Source organism: Trichechus manatus, unplaced genomic scaffold (genome assembly GCF_000243295.1).
Source record: "Trichechus manatus latirostris isolate Lorelei unplaced genomic scaffold, TriManLat1.0 scaffold00021, whole genome shotgun sequence".
Lineage (NCBI taxonomy): Eukaryota > Metazoa > Chordata > Mammalia > Sirenia > Trichechidae > Trichechus > Trichechus manatus.
The window spans coordinates 4,266,475-4,291,792 of NW_004443957.1; the positions used below are offsets into that span (position 1 = coordinate 4,266,475).

At 37.7% G+C, this 25,318-nt stretch overlaps 1 protein-coding gene across 4 annotated transcripts in view; it reads left to right on the forward strand.

The window, feature by feature from the left end:
- The first annotated feature begins 1,172 nt into the window (after window positions 1-1,172).
- The window catches only part of TARBP1 (TAR (HIV-1) RNA binding protein 1), a 92,653-nt gene continuing 68,507 nt past the window's right edge, over window positions 1,173-25,318 (forward strand). For all 4 annotated transcript variants that reach the window (XR_002823476.1, XM_023728018.1, XM_023728019.1 and 1 more), the window contains exons 1-9: window positions 1,173-2,155; window positions 6,324-6,421; window positions 8,648-8,717; window positions 11,417-11,565; window positions 13,229-13,281; window positions 15,000-15,097; window positions 17,716-17,851; window positions 18,477-18,573; window positions 20,741-20,830. Coding sequence is in view for 3 of the 4 variants with exons in the window: in XM_023728018.1 (XP_023583786.1) it covers window positions 1,183-2,155; window positions 6,324-6,421; window positions 8,648-8,717; window positions 11,417-11,565; window positions 13,229-13,281; window positions 15,000-15,097; window positions 17,716-17,851; window positions 18,477-18,573; window positions 20,741-20,830 (1,764 nt within the window). In the remaining variant the exon portion in view is untranslated. The remainder of the gene's footprint in view (window positions 2,156-6,323; window positions 6,422-8,647; window positions 8,718-11,416; window positions 11,566-13,228; window positions 13,282-14,999; window positions 15,098-17,715; window positions 17,852-18,476; window positions 18,574-20,740; window positions 20,831-25,318) is intronic.

The window sequence follows — 25,318 nt, forward strand, 5'->3', positions numbered from 1 at the left end:
AGTGATATTTATTGACACATTGTGTTGAAGGGAATTAATATTTACTGACACATTTTAAATAGGCTTAAAATAGAATTATTTATGCATTCTGTCACGGGCAACTGAATGAAACTGAAATCTGGAAATACCTTGGATATGTGAGGTCTGATAACTTTAAATCACATCTTAACCCGTGGTGTTTAATGTATGTCAAGCTCTTTGAGGGTGGGATTGTGTCTTTTCCATTGACTAAGGGACAGATCTTTATGATTAGAAGGCAAAGACAACCCATATCAGTGATTGAGTTTACCTGGGACTGAGCCAGGGAGCAAACCAGTATCATGTATGCTGAGGTGAGGTTTTCTGTTTCTGTATTTAATACTAGATGCCATCAGAGAAACTACAGACACATCATGTATTTTTGAGTTTGGATGCGGGAAATGCGTCATGCAGTGTGTCCTGGGGTCAGCTGTGCAGATAGGATGAGTTCCATGTGGGCTGTGTGGGCACTTGTTTGCAGTTATATCCCTAGAGCATAGCTATAAACACAAAACGAACCCGTTGTCATGCAGTCGATTCCGACTCATTGCGACCCTATAGGACTGTGTAGAACTGCCCCATAGGGTTTCCAAGGAGAAGCTGGTGGATGTGAACTGCCAACCTTTCGGTTATAATACTTTTCAATTCTGGTCGCGCCTGTAAATCATTCGTGTGCTTTATTTTTAACAAAGATGTCCACGCCCATTTCAGATCCGTTGCTTGTCAGTTTCTTCGTGGATGGCACCCAGCACGCATAATTTTGAGCATAAGCTCCTAGGTGATTGTGACGTGGGTCTTCTATGTGAACCTTGGACCTATGCCCACAGGAACGCCTGACTGCGTGCCCATGGGCAGGCCAACCTCCAGGCCTGTTCCAATGAGGAGTTCAGGCAGTTGACGTAGATAATACGTTATCTTCAAGCATCGTTTTTTTCTAAGATTTAAACGTTTAACGAGGGTCCTTTTCTTCTAAAAAACATAGTAAGGGACTGGGCCGGGAAGGATCACTTTCCAAAAAGACGCTGAAAGGTGAGGGGTACGCATTAACCCGCTACCTCCGGCAAGGCGCGCGCGCCCCCGCGCCCAGTCAGTGCACGCGCACGCACCGCGCACGCGCAGCACCTTCTTTAAGTTGTTCGGCGTTGGCGGAGCGGCGCGCGGCAAATGGAGTGGGTGCTCGCGGAAGTGTTGCTCGCTCAGAGCAGGGACCCACGTGTCCTGCTCGGGGCGCTCTGCCGAGGGGATGCGTCCGCGGAGCGCGTGGAGACACTGAGGTTTCTTCTCCAGCGGCTCGAGGACAAGGAGGAGCGCCGCGGGGACGCGGACGCGTACCCCGGGGCGCTGCTGCAGGAGGCGGCGCGCGAGGCGGCGGTCGGGTACCTCGTGCCGCTGCTGCGGGGCCCCGACCCAGAGTCACCGCCCCTCCGCCGCCGCGTCCTGAGGGCGGCCGCCGGGGCCCTGCGCTCGTGCGTCCATCTCGCCGGGGACCCGCAGTGGGTTGCCGCGCTAGCTGAGGAGGCCCTGCACGACCTGCTCGCTGTGCGGCCGGAATGCCGCGAGGGTGCCCCCCAGGACGCCTCTTGCGGACCCGAAGGGCCGGGCGGTCAGGCGGCCGTGGAGGTCCTCGTGGCCGTAGGTCCCTGTCTGCGGCCGCGCGAGGACGGGGCGCTCCTGAAGCGGGTGGTGCAGGCTGCCTTGGCCCTGGCGTTGGGCGAGGCCGATGCCGGGCCGGCTGAGGAGACGGCTGCGCTGGCGGCCGGGCGGCTGCTGCCGACGCTGGGCCGGTGTGGCGAGGTTGCGCTGCGGGCCGTGTGGGAAGGGCTGCGCGCTACTAGCGCGCGGCCACGGGCCTCTACCCCCGGCGCCGGGCCGTCCCCCGTCGGGCGCCAGCTGCTGGTGCTGAGCGCACTGGCTGAGAAGCTGCTGCCCGAGCCGGGGGCGGGCAGAGTCCCTCGTGGGCCAGAGACGGGTCTGGACGTCCGGCGGTGCTGGTATTTCTGGAGGACCGTGCAGGCGGGACTGGCCCAGGCGGAGGACGCACTCACGCGCAAGAGGGCGCTCCATGTGCTGCAGAGGGCCGTGGAGGTGTCGGCGGAGCTGGGGGCCGACTGCACGAGCGGCCCCCGGGAAGGAAACGGTACTTGCCTCTTTCCCCACAGCTGCCCCGTGAGGGGACGCCGCCTGCTTCTGAAAACCAGCTCGTAGTGCTCGTCTCCGCGACTTTTGCAGAATTTGCTTATTTCAGATGGCCCGCATAAAGTCTGAACACCTTGGGAACCTCATCTCGAGGTGTTTCTGAAGTGACACAAATCACTACAGTTGTGAACAGTCTACATTTCCTAAACTTTCTGACCCAGAGAGAGGTGAAATACTGCACCTGTGGAATAATTTAGGAAGATGACCCAGTCCGTGGAGAATTTTAGAGACCCAAATTTGCCCTACATTTGGTAGATCCATTCCAATAGATTAACATCCATCAAATTGAAAGGAAAGTTATTAACTTACGGCCAGTGAGTGTTAGAAATAAGCGCTGATAAAGCGATCAGATTTCTGTTTAAATTTCCCTTGGTAATTCTGTTAGGAGCAGGATTTACAAATATTTGTTAAACACGGTCCTTAAATCGACCTTCTGAGGGTATTTTTGCCATTGATTTAATAGAAAGGATCACATTTTACATAGTTTTTAATTTTATATTTTGAGCGGTGTTTCCTACTTTATTACAGAAAGAGTAGATGAAATAGCAAGCCCTCCCTTCAGTTTCGTATGTTACTTTTAATTGGCTTGTACACTAAAGTGTATGAAAGGACACTTAAGTCATCTTAAATTTATTTTTGAGTTATCAAAGTCCACAACAGATTGATTTAAAATTGTCTCCATAGATAATTTCTACCCTTTTAACTGTAGCTGACTATTCATTTGTTGTAAGTAAAGGTTTCTGTTTGGCTGCAGTTGTGAGTAGGTTATTTGACTTTCATATATGTTTAAAAAATAGTAAAAATGTTTTAACAATCCACAAATAAGTCATCAATGGATGAGAGTTTTCACTGGAAAACATTTTAAAAAAAATCAGAGTTAAACAAGCACATATTTTAGAGTCATTCTGCAGAGTTTCAATGATAAGGAGTAGTCTTTTCATGCTCTCCCCTTCCCACACTTCTTCCATTTCAGAAAACAACCACTTATAGCTGATGAGTTTGATATTTACTCCTAAGTCTCAAAATAGTGTATCCTAGTTACATTATAACTTATTGTAATATCTGTTGTCATGGTTATAATTTGGTTAAATGAATATTCAGCATTTACAAAATGATAACTATGTAAATGGTCTTTGAAGGTGGTTTATGTAGTAAACTGTGATTAGTTTTCCTTTCCTGAAAGTTTTTTCTAGGATTATGCCGTTTAAAAATTTGTTTGGTTTTATCTGAATTTATCACTAATTCATTCCCCAATTCTTTGCCAATTGTTTAAACTTTTCTCTGTGAAGTCATTAGGTATTTTACAAGTTTTATGTTCTGGAAGTATCTCCTAGAGTCCTCTTATATGCTCAAATATCAATTGTTGCTCTCTATGCCTCGTGCAGTTCTACTCTGTCATATAGGGTCACTATGAGTCGGAATCGACTTGACGGCAACGGGTTTGGTTTCTCCGGTATGCCTGGTGCACAGCTGACCTCCTAAAGATCTGTCTTCACCGTCATCCTGGGTATTCCCTTTACCTGAGTCCTGTGTTGGATCTCGTTTTCCGTAGTTCACACCTTCTCTTTTGGTTTACTCGTTTTGTTGAAGTGCGTTCTCCAGTAGTTTCCTGAGATAAAAAATTTTAAGACCCTGCATGTCTGATAATTTCATCAATGGAGACTATCTCTGATATGTTTTTATTTCTAGTATTTCTATTTCACACTTTGTTATAGTTTCCATTGCTGAAAATCCGCATCTGTTCATGCATGTCGTCTACTTTTTCCAGGAGATTCTTTACTATCTTAATCATAGTTATTTTCAGGTCCTACACTTGGACCATATCTAGGTCTGGTTTTGTTTTTTGTTTTATCTATTGATAATGGGTCATTTTTTCCTTGCTTTTTTCTGTCTTAAAAATTTTAGATACTGTGTATAAAAGAACAGTAGTGACTGAAGTAAGTATTTGTGCCAAGAAAGAGTTACTCCTCTTCTGACAGTCAGAATGTTAGTTTAGGGAGATGGATGATGAGTCAGTTTAGTTTGTAGTTGAGCTAGGTTTGGTTTTGTGTTGGTATAATTACCTTCAGTGTGCTCCAGTCTTCAAATTCTTCCAGAGACAGGTTGTTGCTGTTTGTACTTACTGAAGCCTGGAGTAGCAGATGGTTTTTCTCAGTGTTCTAGTTTTTCTCAAGCCCTGGATGCCTGTTCCACAGATGGTGTCTGTCTTCATGCCTTTGCCTTTCCCTCAGGTGTAGACTGCTGATGTTTGTTACTTGGTGCAAGGCTTGTGATAGGGACACGGGGTTTTTAATTTCTCCTACTCCAGCCTCAGCCTTAGGCCTAGTGCACTTGAACCTGGGTTGGGGCTTTTTTGCTGTTTCTGTTCCTACCCCAGGGGCACTCTGTCTCCTACTTAGCGAAGGGTTTAAAGCACATGTGAGTTTTCTTACCCTCTCCTGTGGCAACTGAATTCTTCTGTGTCAGCATTAGGTCTTGGACACGCCACCCTGTCAGCAGCAAACCACTGCTTTGTGTCAGCGCGGGATGATGGGCACGACTCAATTTCCTTCCCCTCCCACAGTGACAAATGGCCTTTGCCCAAGGTCAGTGGGGTTGGAGAGAAAAGGTTTTCTCTCTCCCCTAGAGGCACCAATTTTTGCTGGTATTAGGGTAGGGACAGGAGTGAGAGTGTAGGAGGGTTTCCTGCCCCTCCTACAGGGACAGAGAGCTTTTCCCTCCTATCAGAGAACAGTCCAGGGTGTAGCACAGTGGCATCACTAAGGGGGCGTGGGGGGGGGGGCGAGGACCACACCAGCTGACACTGTCAGAGGGAGTGACACCAAAATGACTGTCTGTAAAATTTTGGGGTAGTGTTTCAGCAGAAACTTATTATTTTTTATAAAAATATCCCTGTAATAACAACAAAAACATTTCTCATAAGCCCAGCTTACATGTATCAGTATACTTACAAGGCTAAAACTTTATGCTCATTTACTTTTTGAACCTTCTAATGCGCTCAGGTAAGAGGTGTCATTATTACTTAATTACAGTGATGCTTCGAATCTCGTGATTTTGTCTGCACGTGCTATAAGCACGCGCTGTTTTCATTGCTGCTGGTATTTTTATAGTCCTTGAATTTGTCAAAATTTCTGGTGTTTTAGCTACAATATTGTGGTAATTAGTATTTGTGAATCCATATCAATAACTTGAGAATGAAGTGGTAATTAAAGGAAAAGAAGAGGTGATAAACATGGAAATTGCGATTTACGAGTAACAGTACAAAAAAACATTACTAAGAATTCTCTGTGGTCTGGTAAGGGAGGAGGTCCATGGCAGGGGTGACAGCAATCCTAGTGACGCCACTGGTGTAGCAGGTTTAGTGAGTCTGCCCAGCGGCAGTTGATCACCATTTCGTACACTTGTAGGACATGGATGACCTTCTGCAGTCAGTCCTGCTCCACTCTCAAACCTAGGCAGGGCCTGTATGCCTGCACTACCAAGGGTCTCCTGCCCTGCCATAGTATTTCTCATCAGGGAGGCCTGTGGAAAAGAGCTAGTTCAGTGGATGTGGGCTTTCTTGGGGTTGTTCTCAGGGTTTCTAAACTGTCACGCTAACTCACACTTGGCATTTAAAACCTTGTTAGAATTTCAGGTTTTTTTAAACAGCTTTTTTGTTTTTTGGCTTTCCTCTATGCCAACTTAATATTCAGTTTTCTTGAGTGTGCCTGGTTATTATCTGCTTTTCAGATTCTAAATTTCGTTGCTGTTGTCCGCTCCCTTATTTTCGCCATTCTCTGGAGTTTTGCCTTAAAAAAAATCTTACTGTTACAGTGAGGTTCTGAGGGTGAGAAAGTAGAGTTTACATGGACAAATCTGCCATTCTTATCCAGGACTCCAAAACAGCAATCTTAATTTAAAAAAAAACTTTTTTTTCCCCTTTGAAATCTTTGTTAGCCTAGTCAAGCCTCCTGTCTTCTAGGCTTTAATATGGGGAATACCCTTCATTATTTGAGAATATAACATTTGGTAATAGTACCATTACTTTAAGAACTGTTTCATTAAGAAACTTACAGAATTTGCAAAAGGATGAACTAATTTTTTTTTTTTTTTTTTTTTAACCATATCAGACCCAAGTCTGTTTTGGTGGTATGAGAAGGAAAAAGATGAGCTTCTGAAGTTTTGGGAAAACTATATTTTAATTATGGAAACTTTAGAAGGAAATCAGGTAAGTATTTTCATATTTTTAGCAAAGCCTCTAGAGTTGTAATGTTCATTTTTAAAAACATTCTAAATAAGCAGTGCTAAAGATCAACTTGGGTATAGCATGATAGAATTCAAACATACTTTCTTTTCTAGCATAAATGCCATTTAAAATTGAATGTAAATTGCTTTAGGAAATTAAATAATACTTTCAGTTGGCTTAGATTATTATTTTAAAAAATTTAGTCTTATCTTATCTTTCCTTGGTATTTAATCCTAAATGTTAGTTTTTAGTTTCTGTACTTTGTTTATGAAAGATCTCCCAAAAAAAAATACCACTTTAGGAAGATTTTTACTTAAAGCAATTCTAAAGAATTCTAAAGGTGAATTAAAGTAAATAATTACTGTTTAGTTTTGTAGATTTTCTTTCTTTTTTAGTTCTTGTATCTGTACATTACTGTTTCTTTGAACATTATTTGCTGATTGCATCTGAATTTATAATCCTGAGTAGTAGGATAGGTTTGTCAATAGACTGGGCAGTCAAAAAATCATTTGTAATTGACTTTGAATTAATTTTTGTAGAATCATGTACTTTTTCATCTTAAGGTTTTTACAGTGCCTCTCAAACTTTAAGGCTCATCAGAATCACCTGGACAGCTTGTTAAAATGTAAATTTCTGGGCCCCACCTCCAGAGTTTCTCTTTCAGCAGGTCTAGGGTAAGGCCTGAGAATTTGAATTTTTAACAAGTTCCAAAATGGTGCTTCTGCTGCTGATCTCCGGACTATACTTTGAAAACCACTGGTGGGTGTGTGTGTGGTGGGAGTGGTAGTGTTCCCAGTCTGTTAGCTGCAGATCACTGAGAGGCCAGCCATCTGTGGAGTCATTGTAAGGTGTCAGTCCTAATATGTACCTGACATTGTGGACTGAAATAAGGAATTACTCATATATGCTAAATATAGATGCAAGGATGAGGAATGAAGAAAAAGCATTATTAAATTCAAGTCAACTTGTATGGCTTTCCTATTCAGCACATCTGTAAAACCAGCATTATTTTTGTCCATGAGTCGTTAGTTCTTGCAGTGTAAAAGGGAGTCCTTATAGCAAAAAATGTTTGGATGTGTTTGACTGAGTCTAGTCTGCCATTTTATAGATGAAGGAACTTGGCAGGAAAGTCAAGTAACAGAGATACCCAGTTGGTACTTTTATTTGATGATGAATTAGTATGAGCTGGGAATTCACACTAGTGTTCAGAATGAAATATATAGAAATTTAAAAAGTCTTATTTATCTATATTTTGAAGGATATATAAATTAAAGTCTGCAGCAAAGGTGTCTACAACATGATCTGAGTACTGTGAAGAACATGAACTGGCTCAACTTAGTGACTTGAATGACTGGAGAAAATATTTTAGTATTTTTTCTACTTTGAAATAAATTAGTGTTACCACCTCTACCTATTTCCCAGTACTGTTGAGGATTACATGACCTACTTCATGATATTCACTGTAGAAGCGTAAATACACCTACTCCTCACTTACTGATTATCTGATTCTCTTGACATTTCATATTTATGACAATAATAAAAAAATACACTGACTATTTTGCAGGTTAGTGACATATGTCTGGCAGTAACAAAAGCTGAGGTGCGAGGCGAGAGTAACGCTGGCTGTGATGGTTAAGGTTATGTGTCAGCTTGGCTGGCCATGATTCTCAGTGTTTTGGCAGTTACATAATGATGTTGTCATCCTCAATTTTATGATCTGATATGGTCATCCTCCATTTTCCCATTATGCCAATTTTCACATAACAACCTGGTCTTTGGAACCTAACCATGTCAGTAAGTGAGGAGTGGGTGTATTATTGTAACTGTATTCTAGGTTATATTCATTAGCTTTGCCATACTCAGTCTTACATCCCTGAATTTATATCATTTAAAGGCCGAAAGAATCAGGCTCTTCGTGCATATCTTTTACACAGGGGTAAAAGCACAGATAAAGCGCTATTACATAAACAAGTCTGTTGCCATTGAGTCGATTGCAACTTATAGTGACCCTATAGGACAGAGTAGAACTGCCCCATAGGTTTTTCCAGGGAGCGACTGGTGGATTCCAACTGCCAACCTTTTGGTTAGCAGCCAGACACGTAACCACTGTGCCACTAGGGCCCCAGGCTAGTATATAAATAAATGAAAATCCCTTTATGTTTTTAAAGAGGAGTTTTCATTTCATGATTTTTTTACTTTTATTTTCAGATACATGTTATAAAGCCAGTCTTACCAAAGCTAAATAATCTGTTTGACTGTGCAGTATCAGAGGAAAAAGGTAATGGTTATTTTTATTTTAATTTTTTATAACATTTATGGTTTTTTTCCCCCTGATTTTATAAGTAATACTTGCTCATCACAGAGAATTTGGAAAAACATAAAAGTATAAAGAAGAAAATTATAAGTTATCTTGTAGTACTGCCACTAAGAGATAATAGCTGTTAGCATTCCAGATATACACTGTCTTAGTTACCCAGTGTTGCCATAACAAAAAATACCACAATTGGGTGGCTTTAAAGGACAGAAATTTATTTTCTCACAGTTCTGGAGGCTAACAGTTCCAATCAGGGTCTCGGCCGTGTCAGTTCCTTCTGTGGACCCCTCTCCTAGTTTCTGGTGTCTGCCAGCGATCTTGGTGTTCTTTGCTTGTAGGTGGGTCCACGCATGGTGTCTGTCTTCCTTTGTGTGTGTGTCTCTGTGTCTATTCTGGTCTTTTTATAAGACCTCACTTAGAGATTAGGTTTAGGACCCACACTACTCTGGTGTGACCTCATTAATACAGCAAATGAAAATCCCAGTTTCCAGACAGGGTCATATTTACAGGTACAGGGGTTAGGGCTTCAGTGCCTGTGTTGGGGGAACACAATTCTAAACATAACATACACCTTCTGCATCATGTTGTTCACAGTGTTTTATCTCATTTAGCATTATATCCAGGACATTTACCCATATCTTTAGATAGTCTTTGAGAACATCATTTTAAGTGGCTACAGAGTTTTCTCTAACTTGGAGTTATGGTTAATTTTTTAAACTTTTTATTATGGAAAATTTCAAACATACACAGAAGTAGAATAGTATGTATGATAAACCCCCCTTCATGCAGCTTCAACAACGATCAACTCATGGCCAGTTCTGCTTCTTGTATTGTAAATAATCTCTCCTACTCACTCTCTACCACATTACTTGAAGTACATCCTAGACATCATATCATTTCATTTGTAAATATTTCAGTACATAAAAAGTTGGGACTCTTTGGTAATGTTTTAAAGATGGTATATTCTACATTTTTAATAATAGCTCTTTGGTATGATTATGTATTTTAACTGCTTTCCATTTTTATTCTCTTACTGTATCTGTTACTCCATGTTTGTTAGAATTACTCTTGGGATTCAGGTATTCTGTATCTTGGACTTAGGAAGAGAAAATTCCAAAGTATATTTTAAGTATGGTTTTTAACCCCTTGTTCACAACTGTATTATGGGAGCTTTCTATGGAGAAATAAAATGAAGCTGCAGCTTCCTAAAATTATTTTATGAATTGAAGTTCAGATCAATGAAACAGCTAAACATAGGCTAACAGTGCTTTGTATTCATATGAATGATAAAATGCTGCATTATAGAGTTTACACAGGAGAATTAACTTAGGTAAATGGATTTTACTGCTTACTCTAGATAATTGCAATCTTAATAGCTTGACCCCTTAGGAATTAAGCTTTATTCAGCTGATTGTTACAGTTGTTTTCTGATACACTGGGATTTTTCACAGACAGTAAGACTCTGTATTCCCACCTGGGGCTAGAATTTAATTGAATCCTGTTGTGACTTCACTTATGCATTTACTATTAGAATGATGCTCTTATTATCTATCACATTTTGCCCACAGCTCTTGGCAAACCAAATCAAATAGCAATGACTGATTTTGAAAAACTACCATTGCCAAAAAATTGCACAGGCATCTTGGTGTAAATTACAAATAATGGACCGACTTTTGTATAGAATGTTATAAGTAAAAAATGCTGAATTTTTTTTCTAATAGAATTAAAGTCTTTTTCAAAAAAGTCAGAAGAATACCTCTAAGGTGAACATTTATTCCATTTTTAATTTGTTTACTCATTTATACATTCACCTAATAGATACTCACCTAGTACCCAGGGTATGCTAAGCCCTGGGATAAAGTAGTGAGACAGATGTGGTATTTTTCAATTTATTTTTGTCTGTTTTCCACAAAGGAATAGAAAAAATAGTTTCTGATTATGGTAAGTTCTATGAGGAAGCAAACAAGGGGCTGAAAAGTGTACAGTGGGGCCATACTTCAGGTAGGGTGACCAAAGAGGGCCTGTGTTAGGAAATGACACCTGAACTTAGAGTTCTAGGCTGAGGAAGCAGTGCTTTGTGTGGAAACTGTCAGATGGGAAGCAGCTCGAGGAGATAGAGGAACAGAGGGTCGATGTGGCTGGAGCCAAGGGGATATGGGGCAGGTAGGTATAGGTAGACTAGGAGTCAGAGGTCCACTCATACCTTATAGACCATGGTAAGGAGTTTGGATTTTCTGCTAAGAACTGTGAGAAGCCATTTAAGTGTTTTAATCAGAGGTGTGACCATTTCAGATTGGAATTTTAAGAATATTACTCTGGCTGTTGTGTGAAAAATTGATTGGATTGGGGTGAGAAGAATTGATTGAAACCACCCCAGATCTAAAGTTCCGACCTGCATGCTTGGGGAATATTTAATTTTTGTACACTGTAGTATCTATAACATTTGTGTGCAGTTTTTCTAAATGAAATGGTCTTATACTGAAGTTATTTCTGTTATTCGATAATTAAATGTCTTGAATGTGAGTAAAACCAAACTCACTTTGGTAGTATTAGAATGAAGTTAATGTGTTTGTGTGTATATGCATTTGTTTATGAATATGTAGTCTATGTAGAGAAACATAATGTAAGAGGCAAATGTTAACATTTGATACTTATTTCCACAGGAGTTTGGCTCTTCCACCCATCCTGGCATATGTGTATTTATAAAAGAATGTTTGAGAGTGAAAATAAAATCCTGACCAAAGAAGGTGTCACCCATTTTTTAGAGCTCTATGAAACAAGGGTTCTTCCATTTTCACCAGAATTTTCTGAGGTAATGATAGCCAATCCTTTTCCTTGTCCCTTTTGTTGAAAGATGGAGTCCTGGTGGCACAGTGGTTAAGAGCTCAGGCTGCTAACCAAAAGATCGGCAGTTTGAATCCTCCAGCCACTCCTATGGGGCAGTTCTCCTCTGTCCTGTGAGGTTGCCATGAGTTGGAATCAACTCGATGGCAGTGGGCTTGGTTTTTGGTTTTGTCAGAAGATGAGCATTTATTGTATCCTGTGTCATCTTTAAAAATACATGCCAAAACAAAACAAGCAAACCCGTTGCTGTGGAGTTGATTCTGACTCATGACAACCCCATGTGTTAGAGTAGAACTGCCCCACAGGGTTTTCTTGGCTATAATCATTACGGAAGCAGATTGTCAGGCCTTTCTTCTGTGGCATTGCCAGGTAGGTTCGTATTGCCAACCTTTAGGTTAGTAGTTGATTGCAAACCATTTGCGCCACCCAAGGACTCTATGTATGTAAAACCAAAAACCAAACCCAATGCCATCAAGTTGATTCTGACTCATAGCAACCCTGTAGGAGAGTGTAGAACTGCGCCCACAGGATTTCCAACAATGTAATCTTTACAGATGCAGGCTGCCACGTCTATCTCCTGTGGAGCAGCTGGTGGGTTTGAACCACCCACCTTTCGGTTAGCAGCTAAGCGCAACTCTAAAATTGCAAGTAGCATTTTATAGATTTGTGTTCAGTAAATCTTATTTCTCTAAACTTAGTTATCATGTTTTTAAAAAGCCTACTATAATGTAGTTTGTTGAGGAGCTGAATGCTAGATATGCCTGCATCTTCACCATTCTGAATAAGTTCTGGGTATTAGTATTCTGAACAACGAAAGTCAAGAGTATGAAATCTGGTATGGAAGCTTTTTAGTGTTACCATAGTTTTGAATCACTGAATTATTGCTCTTAGTTTAGAGATGCTGCTCCCCCAGTTCTGAGGCAGTGAATTACTGTTACCTATTATGTTAAGCAAACTGCCTTTTGAACTATGTTTATTATAAGCTATACTTCTGTTTGTCAGGAATCACACGAAGAGACCGAGAATTATAGCTGTGATTGTTAGTTTTATATTATAGTGTTATTTGAGTTGCACACTTAGGTGTAGTAATTTACCTCTTATTTAGAGGTAACGTCAGTAAATTTTTCTAATTATTTGAATACGTGCTACAGTATTTTGATATACATCCTTTTCCACATTCTTCTGCACATTCCTGTACTTCCTTTAAGCTTGGTCTTTTAACCAGTGTCTAGTGATAGTTTTGGAGATACGATTTTTCCACTTTATGTTCAGGCATAGGGGCTTAATTTCCTCTTGAGTATCTTTTTGTGTTTTCTTTGTTACTACCTTTATTTCCCAGCATGTGTTCCCACTTCGAGTTCTTTCTTCCTTCTTGACCCAACACATGAACTCTCTTCTGAGTATCCCATATCTTTTTATCAGGTGGGAAAATTCTGTACTCATTTTGTCGTTCTGGTAGAAATAAGGTACCTTCAAAGACCATCACTGCATTAACCTAGAGGATAAGACATCAGCTTTGCTTACAGCAGCTATTCCACAACCCTGTTTAGGTATATAATCAGGGCAAGCTGACTTTTCAAAATTGCAGTTATAACAATATCAATTATGCACTTCTTTTTTTTTTTTTTTAGTTTATTATTGGACCACTAATGGATGCACTTTCAGAAAGCTCTCTGTATAGCAGGTAAACCTGTTATTTAATGGTAATGCAGTAGTAAGTATTTGATATACAAATTTGTCGTGTTTATGAAAGATGATCAGATTGTTTAATGCATTTGGTACGTGATATGTATGCTGCCTATTAGACATACAACTTTTTCTTATTATGTAATTCCTTCTATATTTGTTATTCTTTTTGCCTTTCTTCTGTTATTTGTATCAAGTGTTCCTCCTCTCCTTTTTTTCTTCCTTTCCCCACCTTGAACCCCTCTGTTCTTAGGCTTTTAGAAAGTATATCTTATGTAGCTCACTTTCTTCCCTCTTGGAAATTGTACTGACATTGGTGAAGTAACACTTTCAAGTTTTTCCCCCCTTTTAGCTTCTTATTTTGACTTAATTTTAGAGTTACAGAAAAGTGAGGATAATACAAAGAATTACCATATCCTTGCATCCTTATTCCTCAAATGTAAATACTTTAACTGCATTTGCCTGATCATTGTCTCCCTCTGTGTGTGTGTACATCTTTATCTTAGCTCTGTCTGCTGAGCAGATATACCCATACACGTCTGTATCTACTTCCATGCCTATATATTCTCTAGCTATCTAGCTATATTAAGAATCATGAATTCATACCGATATACTTAATTCTAGTCCACTCCTACAGGAAACTACCTTTCCCGTTTCTGTGTTTGACAGTGGCTCCCCTTGTCCATAATATATTTCCTTATTTGGCACTTCTACCTTTTGAAAAAGTTGACAGTGAGAAGAGGTTGTTAGTATTATGGCTTTGCGTTATTTTCTTGAGCATTGTCTATATTCTTGAGTTATGTCTTCAAAATTTTCCCCTGCTTTTGAAATTATGTTGTCTTTCTAATGTTGATTAACTAAATTTATACTTCTATGTCTTCTTTTTTTTGGTGTGATTCTGAACAGAAAAAAAATTACTCTTCCCCTGCTAAATTCCTTTAAAAATGTTTAATTGGTCTGTGCCAAGTTATATTAATATTTAGTCCTGTTTAATAACTGTTGGAAGAGCATAGCAGTGCTTGACTTTCCAATTTTTAGTTTTCAAATAATTCATTACTATTGAATAGTTTTTGAAGTAGTTAGACAGCTGGAGAGCAGTAAAGCCATTGAAGAAAGCTTGGTGCTTTCTAAAAGAGTTGACAAACACATTTATTACAAAATGCCTTTAGTTTTCTAGCACTCTAATGTGTTCAATTGACAGACAGTGTTCCTAGCAGAAGCACATAGCAGAAAACATAACTTTAGTAGACGTTAACAATTAAATGCTCTTGCAAAAGTACCTTATTGCTAATATGTGTCTTTACTATGAACGTTATTTTTTTTTTTAGACCCAAAGATTTAGTTATTGGATTATATGTTGAAAACAATAAAATATAATTAAAAATTATCATATCCTTAGACTTTTTTTGATGATGCTATTTAACAAGATTTATATATGTGTAAATGCGGGGGGAAGTTTCCTGAAAAAAGAAATCTATGCCTACATAGTGTAGTAGATTATTAACTCATGTCTGTTTTCCTAGAAGAGCCTGGTGGTTCACTAACCAGAAGTTTCCTCAAAATTTTACTGAAAAATAAAATGCAGGTTCAGGAAAAGAAGATTGTCTGATTTGTTTTATTGTTGAAAGACTTTTGGGCCATAGTCCATTTAGTTTTAGTAAGCTTATTTGTAAATAGATTTTAAATATTTGTTTTTTTCTCCCTCTTGGTGCGTAGGTCTCCAGGTCAGCTGATGGGAAGTGGGTCTCCATTGGGATTGAAGTTGCAGACGTTTTTAGTCACTTATGTTTCTCTACTTCCAGAAGAAGTAAAGAGTATGTGTCATTAAAGAGTTTTTTTTTTTAAATGTATTTGCTTTAATTTTTTTCTTTTTTCAATATATTGGTTATAAGCAACATCCTAGACTGTTATAATCAATATTATCAAAATAATTTCCTTTTTTCAGAGTGTGCAGATTTTGTCAGAATTATGCAGGTATCCATTGTAATCAAGTACACACTTTATTATATATATCGTATATGTTGCCAATCTTGGTACCAGTAGCTAGAAGAAATTTTCAAAGATGTACTGCAGCTAGACATCTTTTCTAATTGCTATTGAATTTCAAAAACTAGAAAAACAGGTTGAAGAAAGAGAACCTGGGTTTAGGGAAAAAGTTGAAAACAGAATATCCATTCTGACAAAGATTTGATGATCTTTGTCAGGATGTTTTTTTTTTTAATGAGGTGTAATAAGTTGGTAAGCAAAACACACAAGCAGTGTTATTTTGTTTGTTTGCAAAGCATAAGGACTTACTGTAATAAAGTCCTTTTTTTCACTCTTGGCCTTTGTGACTTGTGAAGTGACTCTGCATATAAAATAATTTTTTTTTCATTTATATTTAATCTACATGTAGGGTGACCAATGGTAATATGTATTTGAAAGTCAGAAAGCTTCAGGAAAAGATAGTCTGTATTTTCATGGCTCTAAATTTATAGAAGATTAATTGTTTTGATTGCTTTAAAAAAAGAAAGGTTATTGGAGAAGATAATTTAGCCATCAGAGCTATACTTTAATTTGCTAGAATTTAGAAATTTAAGTTTCTGGGTTCCAGCAATATGGGGATTAATTTGTCAGTCACATCGGTATCTGCCATGCCAATAAACACAACATAAGTAAAATAATACTAAAATAATTTGAATACCTGATGTTTGTGGCTTAGTGCCAGACACACAATAAACACTTGGTAAAGATGTTTAATGAATGTGGAATGGAAGCTGGCTATTGCCATATTTCTTATAGCATGAGTGAGGTATTAGGAAAAGGATGGAATTTAGTGAACTTAATTCGTGCAAACAAAAGCAGGTAAATAAAATGTTTACTGAGTTTTAACTTACCAGTTTTTTCAGTCACCAATTTCCAATGAATATCTTCAATGTATCTAGCTTTGTGCTAGGTACTTTGGAAGATATAAAGTGCATGTAATACCCTTCCAGGAACTTTGAGGATTTCTTAACAGGCATTCATTTTACAATGATGATCTGAGAAAACGGCTAGGCCTTTTCACTAACTGCATGATCTGAATGTCCTCAGAAAATCACACATTAGCTTAGAATGAAGCACAGTCCCTTTGTATCTTGAAATAGAAAAATAAACTATAGTGATTAGATCCAGGGTAATCAAGAAACAGCTGGTGAGAAAGATGTACTGTTCTTCGCAGATACCAGAGGCCAGTTACCTTCACTGTTTCACATCCTGTTTTTCCTTAATACTTCTAATACTGAAGAATGGTTTCTAACACTAATACATTTATCTTTTACCTTAAAATTTATATACATATATGTATGTATGTATATATAGCTGCACAGCTCTACAATATAGAATACTTACTAAACAGGGATGAAATTGAAATAACAATGATTTCTTTTTACAACAGCTTATTTGAGATGTAACTTACATACCATACAATTCAGTGGTTTTTAGTATATTCATAAAGTTGTGCAACAGTCACCACGATCTATTTCAGAATATTTTCATCACCCCAAAGAGAAACCCCATACCCATTAGTAGTTACTTCCCTTTCTCCTCTCCTCCTAGTCCCTGGCAGCCACTAATCTGCTTTCTGTCTCTGTAGATTTGCCCATTCTGGACATTTCGTAGAAATGGTATCATACAATATGTGAGCATAATGGTTTCAAGATTCATCCGTGTTGTAGCATGTGTCAGTACTTCATTCCTTTTTATGGCTGAATAATATTCCATTGTACGGATATACCACAATTTGTTTATCCATTTTTCAGCTGATAGACATTTGGATTGTTTCTGCTTTTTGGCTGTTGTGAATAGTGCTGCTATGAACGTTTGTGTACAATTTTTTTGTGAATATATGTTTTGACTTCTCTTGGGTATATACCTATAGTATTTCTGTGTTTAAATTTTTGAGAAACTTCTAAACTGTTTCCAGATAGCTTTCTTTTGATTTAACTCATGATATTCTACCTTAAATAATATACTTGACTGCTTTCACAGTGAATTTATTTTATTCAGTTAAAAAAGTGGCTGCACCACCATGTTATATCCCCACCAGCAGTGTATGAGGGCTCCAATTGTTCCACATCCTTGCCAACACTTACTGTCTTTTTCATTATAGCCATCCTAATAGATGTGAAATGATATCTCATTGTGGTTTTGATTTGCATTTCCCAAATGACTAATGGGAAATCCTGGTTGCATAGTGGTTAAGTGCTACGGCTACTAACCAAAAGGTCAGAAGATTGAATCCACCAGGTGCTCCATGGAAACTCTGTGGGGCAGTTCTACTCTGTCCTATTGGTTCGCTCTGAGTCGGAATCGACTGGATGGCAACGGGTTTGGTTTGTTTAATGGCTAATGATGACCATCTTTTCATGTGTTTATTGGCAACCATGATTTTTTTTTTAACTTTTTCTTTCAGATGGTTTTCTGTTAAATTTTATTCAGAAAATGACGAGTAGACATTGGTGTGCTGTTCCCATTTTGTTTCTATCTAAGGCTTTGGCAAATGTCCCCAGATGTAAAGCCCTGGGGGTAGAAGGGCTTCTTGCTCTCAGGTAATTTACTGTGTGTGTGTCACATACAGTTGTGTGCTGTGACTTTCCATTAGTAAATTTTTTCCCCTCTGCTTTAATCTACAGTGAGTGTTTTTACTTGATAGTGGCTTTGGGATTTGTGAGCTTCTAATTTTGTACATGGAAACAAGTAAATTTAACAGTTTTTTTGTTCAGATAGAGTTGACTTAGTTTTATGAATTACTAATTTTAATATGTACTGTAACACATGCTGTCGGATTTTGACCACTTTAAGTAAGGCCAGTAGGTTTTTATTACATTGAGATGTAGAAAACTAAAAGGTCAGGTAATAATATGGATAAGAAGGTATTTCAAAAAACACAGAATTTTTACCTTAAAAGCAAAGATGAAAAAAAAATTTAAAAAGCAAATATGAAAAAAGCATTTGTGTCTTTGTATATAGTCTTTTTGTTTCTAGAAGAGATTTGTTTCATATTAAAATTGAGTTCTGTTAGATGCCTTAAAAGAAAATAATAGCTTTGAAATTTTACTGACAGTGATTTTCTGTATTAGAAATTGTAGATATTATAAATCAATTTGTCAGTAACTATCAGTTATCAGAATTATCTTTGGAAGTAAGGAATGTGTTTTTGCTTTTTGATGCCAGGGATGTTCTTCAGTGTACTATGATCACGCATCAGATTCTATTGAGAGGGGCAGCTCAGTGCTATCTTCTTCAAACAGCTATGAATTTGGTAGATGTGGTAAGTTTATCTTTTTTACTCATGATACTTCAATTTATGAGTCTTAGTGAGTGAATATGCAAAAAAGAGTTAACATGACAGGCCTGTGACTGCTACCATTAGTAAGACCTACTTGTAAGATGGACCCTTGGCTGGCTCTGGGAACTTGAATTTCAGGAGGGTACCCATTATCCTAGCTAATAAGAGTAGCTCACCATACCTAAACTGTTTGTACAAACAGTGTGGTTTATGCTGAGCACTTGCTTTTCTTCTGGGTGTCTAGAATTTTGGTACATGCTAACCAGAGAGTGAACAGTGAACAGGTGAACAGTGCCTAGTAAAAACCCTGAACACGGAGGCTTTAGTGAGCTTCCCTCGTGGACAGCACTTCACAGGTGTTGTCATAACTTGTTGCTGGAAGAATTAAGTGCATCTGTGTGACTCCAATAGGAGAGGACTCTAGAAGCTTGGCCTTGGTTTCCTCCAGAGTTTGCCCCATGTGCCATTTTCTTTGCTGATTTTGCTCTGTATCTTTTTGCTGTAATAAATCTTAGCTATGAGTATGACTGTATGCTGAGTTCTTTGAGTCCTTCTAGAGAATGAATGAACCTGGGGTGGTCTTGGGAACTCTTGATACAGTGGGTATAAAAATTGGTGAGTGGGCATAAAAATGGAAATTGAGTCCCTGTTGGAGGATTTTGTAACTTTGAATCTTCCTGTAACTTATTCTCCGGTTCTTATGGAATGATGTATAATCAAAAGGGCACTTAGCGTCTGCTTTCCCTCCTGCTTTTAGTTAGGATCACACTGAAGGCAAAAGTATGGTGAACAATAACATGTTTGTATTGTTCTACTTTTCTCTCTCACCCACTCTGAAAGTGTTCCACTAAGAGCAGTTTCAAACATTTTCACCATGTTTTTTGGGTACATATAAAGCACGTTTGTATGGGAGTTACAGACAGTGGAAACTTTCTTCTTTTATCTGTGAATTCATACACATTTACATTCTAGTCCACAATTTACATGTATTCATTGTAATACAAAGAAGATTTTTCCACATCTGACAATAAATTGACATTCAAGGAAGTATACTATCTTTAGTCTGTGGTTTTTTCAGAACCCCAACAATACCACTGCTTAGAGTAGGTACCAGCAAATTTTTTCTGTAAAGGACTAAATAGTAACTATTTTAGGATTTGTGGGACATACAGTCTCTGTTACAACTGCTCAGTTCTTCCATTGTAGGCAAGAGCAGGCATGTTGTTGTTAGCTACAGTTGAGTTGGCCCCCAACTGGTGGCAACTCCATGCACAATGAAATGAAGCACTGCCTGGTCCTGCACTATCCCCATGATTGGTTGTGGATTTGACTGTTGTGATCCATAAGGTTTCCATTGGCTGGTTTTCAAAGTAGATCACTACGCCATTCTTCCTAGTTTGTTTTAGTTTTAGGCTGGAAGCTCCACTGAAACCTCGTTTGCGTCATAGCAACACAAAAGCCTCCAGTGACAGATGGGTGGTGGCTGCACACAGCATGCGTTGGCTGGGAATCGAACCTGTCTCCCACATGGAAGGCGAGAGTTCTACTGCTAAACCACCACTGTCCCCTAAAGTAGCCATAGACAGTTTATAAATGGATGGGATGACTATGTTGCAATAAAACTTTATTTACAAAAACAGACTGTAAGAGGTTATTTACAAAAACAGGGTGTGAGTGGTTTTGGCCTGAGGGCCATAGTTTTAGAGTAAGGTGTCTTAATTTAAGATGCACAACCTTAAGGGAATGAAAAGACAGGTTGTTCTACTTAGTCAAGGAGTGATTTTTGTGGCTTTGAAAAGTAATAATCACTTTTTGATTTAAAGTAATCCTCTGCTTATACAATGTTTTTTGTTTGTTTTTTCTCTTTTTAAGATTGTGACCATCTTGTCTCTATCATAGTAACCTTTGATTTTAAGGAAAATAGATTTGTAAAATAATCTTTCAGTATGTTAATCTATTAGTTGTTTACAACCAATATCTTCATTTTAAAAATTTTATAATATTTTTAAAAAATAGGGTTCTTTTGGTTTAACTAATGATATTTTACTTTAAATAATACACTTAGTTACTTTCACGGTGATTTTATTTTATTCAATAAAAATTTTAAAATGAGTACTTATTAAAAACTCTCCCCCCCTTCCCCATCAAGGAGAAAGTGTCATTTTCTGATGTTTCAACTTTCCTCATGTCTCTGAGACAAGATGAATCCTTAGGACGAGGAACTTCATTGTGGACAGAGGTGAGATTTGAAAATAATTTCATGATAAGACCTTTGAAAACTATAAAAAAAAATTGACTTTATAATTGAATTCATCACTAGCCATTTATGTAAATAATAATTGCTTTGTTACCTATCAACAGAGGGTTTAAAATATTGTATATTTGCTGTGAGTAGACTTAACTAATAATGCTACTAAGATTCTTATGGAGAAGTGGGAGAGAGGAAAATGTTTGGATTAGAGATAGACCTGTTTAGAAGAAAAGATAGTGAGCGGATCTCGAGTCTGGATGAGCTATATTAGGAATAGTATTAGACGCAGAAACAGTAAGTAACACAAACTTTGTCTTTCTCTTTTTTCTGTCAGTTAATGGCACTTTCATCTACCCAGTTACCCAAGACTAAAATTTTGGTAATCCTTAATTTTTCTTGACTAACTCATCACTTAACAATTCAGTTGATTAAATATTTTAGAATTTATTTAATTCCTTTTCTTCTTTTTTTTCAAAGTTTTTGGTATTATAAGTAAGATTGGGATGAACATATTTTAAGTAAATATTTACATCTGGTTATTTCTTTAGGATAAATTCATAGAATTGAGATTGCTGGATTTGAATATTTTTAAGGTATTTGCTATAGATTGACAGAAGTTTCAGAGTTTGAAAGTGTATATCCATTTTATATTAGTGGTATTACAGTACCTACAGTCTGTCAGTATGTTAAATTCTTTGCCACTGTGATAGATGAAACATAGTAGCTGGCATTTTTATTTGCATTTCTCTGATTACTAGTGTGTTTGAACATTTTTTTGTGTTTATTACTCTTTATATTTCTTTTGTGAATTGTCTGTTCCTATCCTTTCTTCATCTTCTTTTGGGATTTTATGGTGGTTTTTTTTCCCCCTACTTGATTTATACATGTTCTTTTTATATTAAGGGTGTTGATAAGTTGCTCTACATGTTGCAAATCATTTTTCCTTTTTTTAAAAAATTCATTTCTGTTTTGTTTGAATAGGGAGTGAATTTACATGATTTGAAGATTAAAATTATATGATCAGAAAAGTCTTCCTTCCATTTCAGCTCCTCCACCTTGTTGTGTTCTTCACCCTGTCCTGCCTTGACCCCCTAGACAAAATATGTACACTGTTCACTACCTTCCATTTTTTAAATAAAAATATTTCCTAGTGATTTCTCCATGTCAGTAAATAAAAATCTTATTTGTTCTTTTTTGTACACCTGCATAGTGTTCCACTGTGTGATTATACTGTTTTTTTATTCTGCTTCCCACATTGCTGGACACTTCAGTTGTTTCCAGGCTTTTGGCTTTTACAAACAATGCCACAGTGAATAACCTTGTCCCTTCTTAACTTCTGTAGGTATATCTGTAGAATAGATTCCTAGAAAGGAGATAGCTGGTCAGAGATTATGTGCATCTGTAATTTTATTGGATATTGCCAGATTTTCCTCCACAAGGTTTATATTCGTTTCCTGTGGCTTATGAGACAAATTAGCACAAACTTAGTGGCTTGCAACGGCACATATTTATTCTCTTACAATTCTGGAGGTTAGAGGAAGCCTGAAATCAGTTTCATTGGGCCAAAACCAAGGTGTGGGCCAACTACTCTCCCTCTGGAGGCTCTAGGGAAGAATCCATTTCCTTGTCTTGGCCAGCTCTAGAGCTGCATTCCTTGCATTCCTTGGCTCAAGACCGCTTCTTCCATCTTCAGAGCTAGCAGTGTAGCATCTTCAGATCTCTCTCTGCTTCTTGGTCATATCACGTTCTCTTCTGTTTCCAGAGTCAAATCTCACTTTCCATTCCTGTTACAAGGACGTTTGTGTTTACATTGGAGGATAAACCAGGATAATCTCTCCATCTCAAAATCCTCAATTTAGTCATATCTTCAAAGCCCCTTTTGCCATATAAGGCTACATACACAGGTTCCAGGGAATTGTTGTTAGGTGTCGTTGAGTCAGTTTCAACTCATAGTGACCCCTGTGTACATCAAAATGAAACACTGCCCAGTCCTGAGCCATCCTCACAGTCCTTGTTATGCTTGAGCCCATTGTTGCAGCCACTGTGTCAGTCCATCTCAATGAGGGTCTTTCTCTTTTTTGCTGACCCTGTACTTTACCAAGCATTATGTCCTTCTCCGGGGACTGCTCCCTGGAGATAACGTGTCCAAAGTATGTGAGACAAAGTCTCGCCATCCTTGCTTCTAAGGAGCATTTTGGCTGTGCTTCTTCCAAGACAGATTTGTTAGTTCTTCTGGTAGTCCCTGATATATTCAGTATTCTTCACCAGCACCATAATTTAAAGGTATCAATTCTTCTTCGGTCTTCCTTATTCATTGTCCAGCTTTCTCATGCTTATGAGGTGATTGAAAACACCATGGCTTGGGTCAGGCGCACCTTAGTCCTTAAAGTGACATCTTTGCAGTTTAACACTTTAAAGAGGTCTTTTGCAGCACATTTGCCCAATGCAATGCGTCATTTGATATCTTGACTGCTGCTTCCATGGGCATTGATTGTGGATCCAAGTAAAATGAAATCCTTGACAACTTCAGTCTTTTCTCCGTTTATCATGATGTTGCTTATTGATCACACTGTGAGGATTTTTGTTTTCTTAATTTTAAATATCCGATGTTGAAATTTCTCCGGATGCCCCGTATGTATGTATATATATACTGCATTTTGTTTGTTGTGATATCTACTTTTTTGTATCGAAGTATCTAAATAAGCCTTACTCATTATAACTATTATGTGTAGTTTTAAAATTGTAGCCTTTAGTCGATCTGAAGTTTATTTTGGTATTGGTATGAACTGTGAGCTTTAAATGAGAAAATGCACGTAAAAATGTTTAGGACTATGCTTAGCCTATGTTAAGTGTAAATATTTACTACTATTATTGTCTTTCCCCTTGGTTTGACTAGCCAGATATTTTTCAATCTTATTGTTCATTTGTTTTCAAGGAGCCAAATATCACTTTATTTGCTCTACTTATTTTTTAATTTCTGTAATTCATTAATATCTGCTTTTATCTTTATTCTTTCTTTCACTTCCTTTTAGTTTGTTTTGCTTATCTTCTAATATCTTGAATTCATTTTTCTAAAAATGTTTATTGCATATCTTCCACACGCCTGGCACTGTGCTATGTGTTGGCAATATAACGGCCAGCAAAATAAACATGGTCATTGTCCTCAGGAAGCTTATAGTCTGGTAGTTTTCAGCAGACTCAATTTTTAATTCTTTTTTGGTTGTTGTTTAATAATAAAAGGAGCCCTGGTGATGCAGTGGTTAAAGCAATCAGCTGCTAACGGAAAGGTTGGTGGTTCGAAACTACCAGCCACTCTGAGGGAGAAAGATCTGGCAGTCTGCTTCCATAGAGATTAGAGCCTTGGAAACCCTATGGGGTCACTATGAATTGGAATCCATTTGATGGCAGTGGGTTTGGTGAGTTAAGGTTGAATAATAAATGAACTTTTATATATTATAGCTTTTCCTACTAGTGTAGATTTGGCTGTATTTTATGATTTTTGTTATGGAGTGTTCTCATTATTATTGCATAAATAATTTCTAATTATTGTATCATGTGTAATCACCCGAAATAATTGATATTCAGTTATTTTTAACTTATAGAAATGGCAGTTTTATGTAACTCAACCTAAATAATTTTTATTTCTTCTTGGACTTATAGATTATATAGGAAATTGTTTCTTAATTTAAGAAGTTGGGTTTAGTTTAAACTTTTTATCATATGTAGTTTTATCGTATTGTGGCTGGATAACTTTATTGAGATTTTCCATATGTCTTTATAGGTGGTCTGATTTTGAAAATATTCTGTAAAGTACGTAAAAAGAAATTGTATTCTTTTTGTGGTTTACAAAGTTTGGTGTAATTCTGTTAAATCAGTCTTATTGATTATGATATTCATACCTTATATAAATTAATATTTTTCCTTATTTGATAGTCTGAGAGGTTTGCTGCTATCTTGGGCCGCTATCTTTTTTGTCAGTTACTCTTTCTATTCTAAAAACTTTATGTTTCGATATAGTGTTATTCAACATATAAAATTTAGTGTGTTATTTCCTTTGTGGATTTTACCTTTTACAGTATCAAATAACTTCCATATCCTGTTTAATGCAATTTTGTTCAGAATTACTTTTGCTTTTATTAATATTTGCCAGGTATATCTTTACTCGTTATTTTAATTTAAAGCATTGTGTGTCATATTGATTTAGGTATGGCCTTTTGTAAGTACAGCACACAGTTAACTCATCACTCAGCATCTTGAGGTATAGCTCATGTTTACTCTCATGTCTGTTGTCTTGTTTTAATTGTGTCTTGTGTTTAACTGGCACTTAATAAATTTGTTCAATTGAATTTTACTGCAATGATAATTACTTCTTTTTCTCTATTATGTTATGTGGAGTCTACTTTCTTTGCTTCTTTTAAAATAGTGTTTTGGAAGGTTAGTTTTTAAGTGTTTAATTTTATTGGTTATCTTTAGATT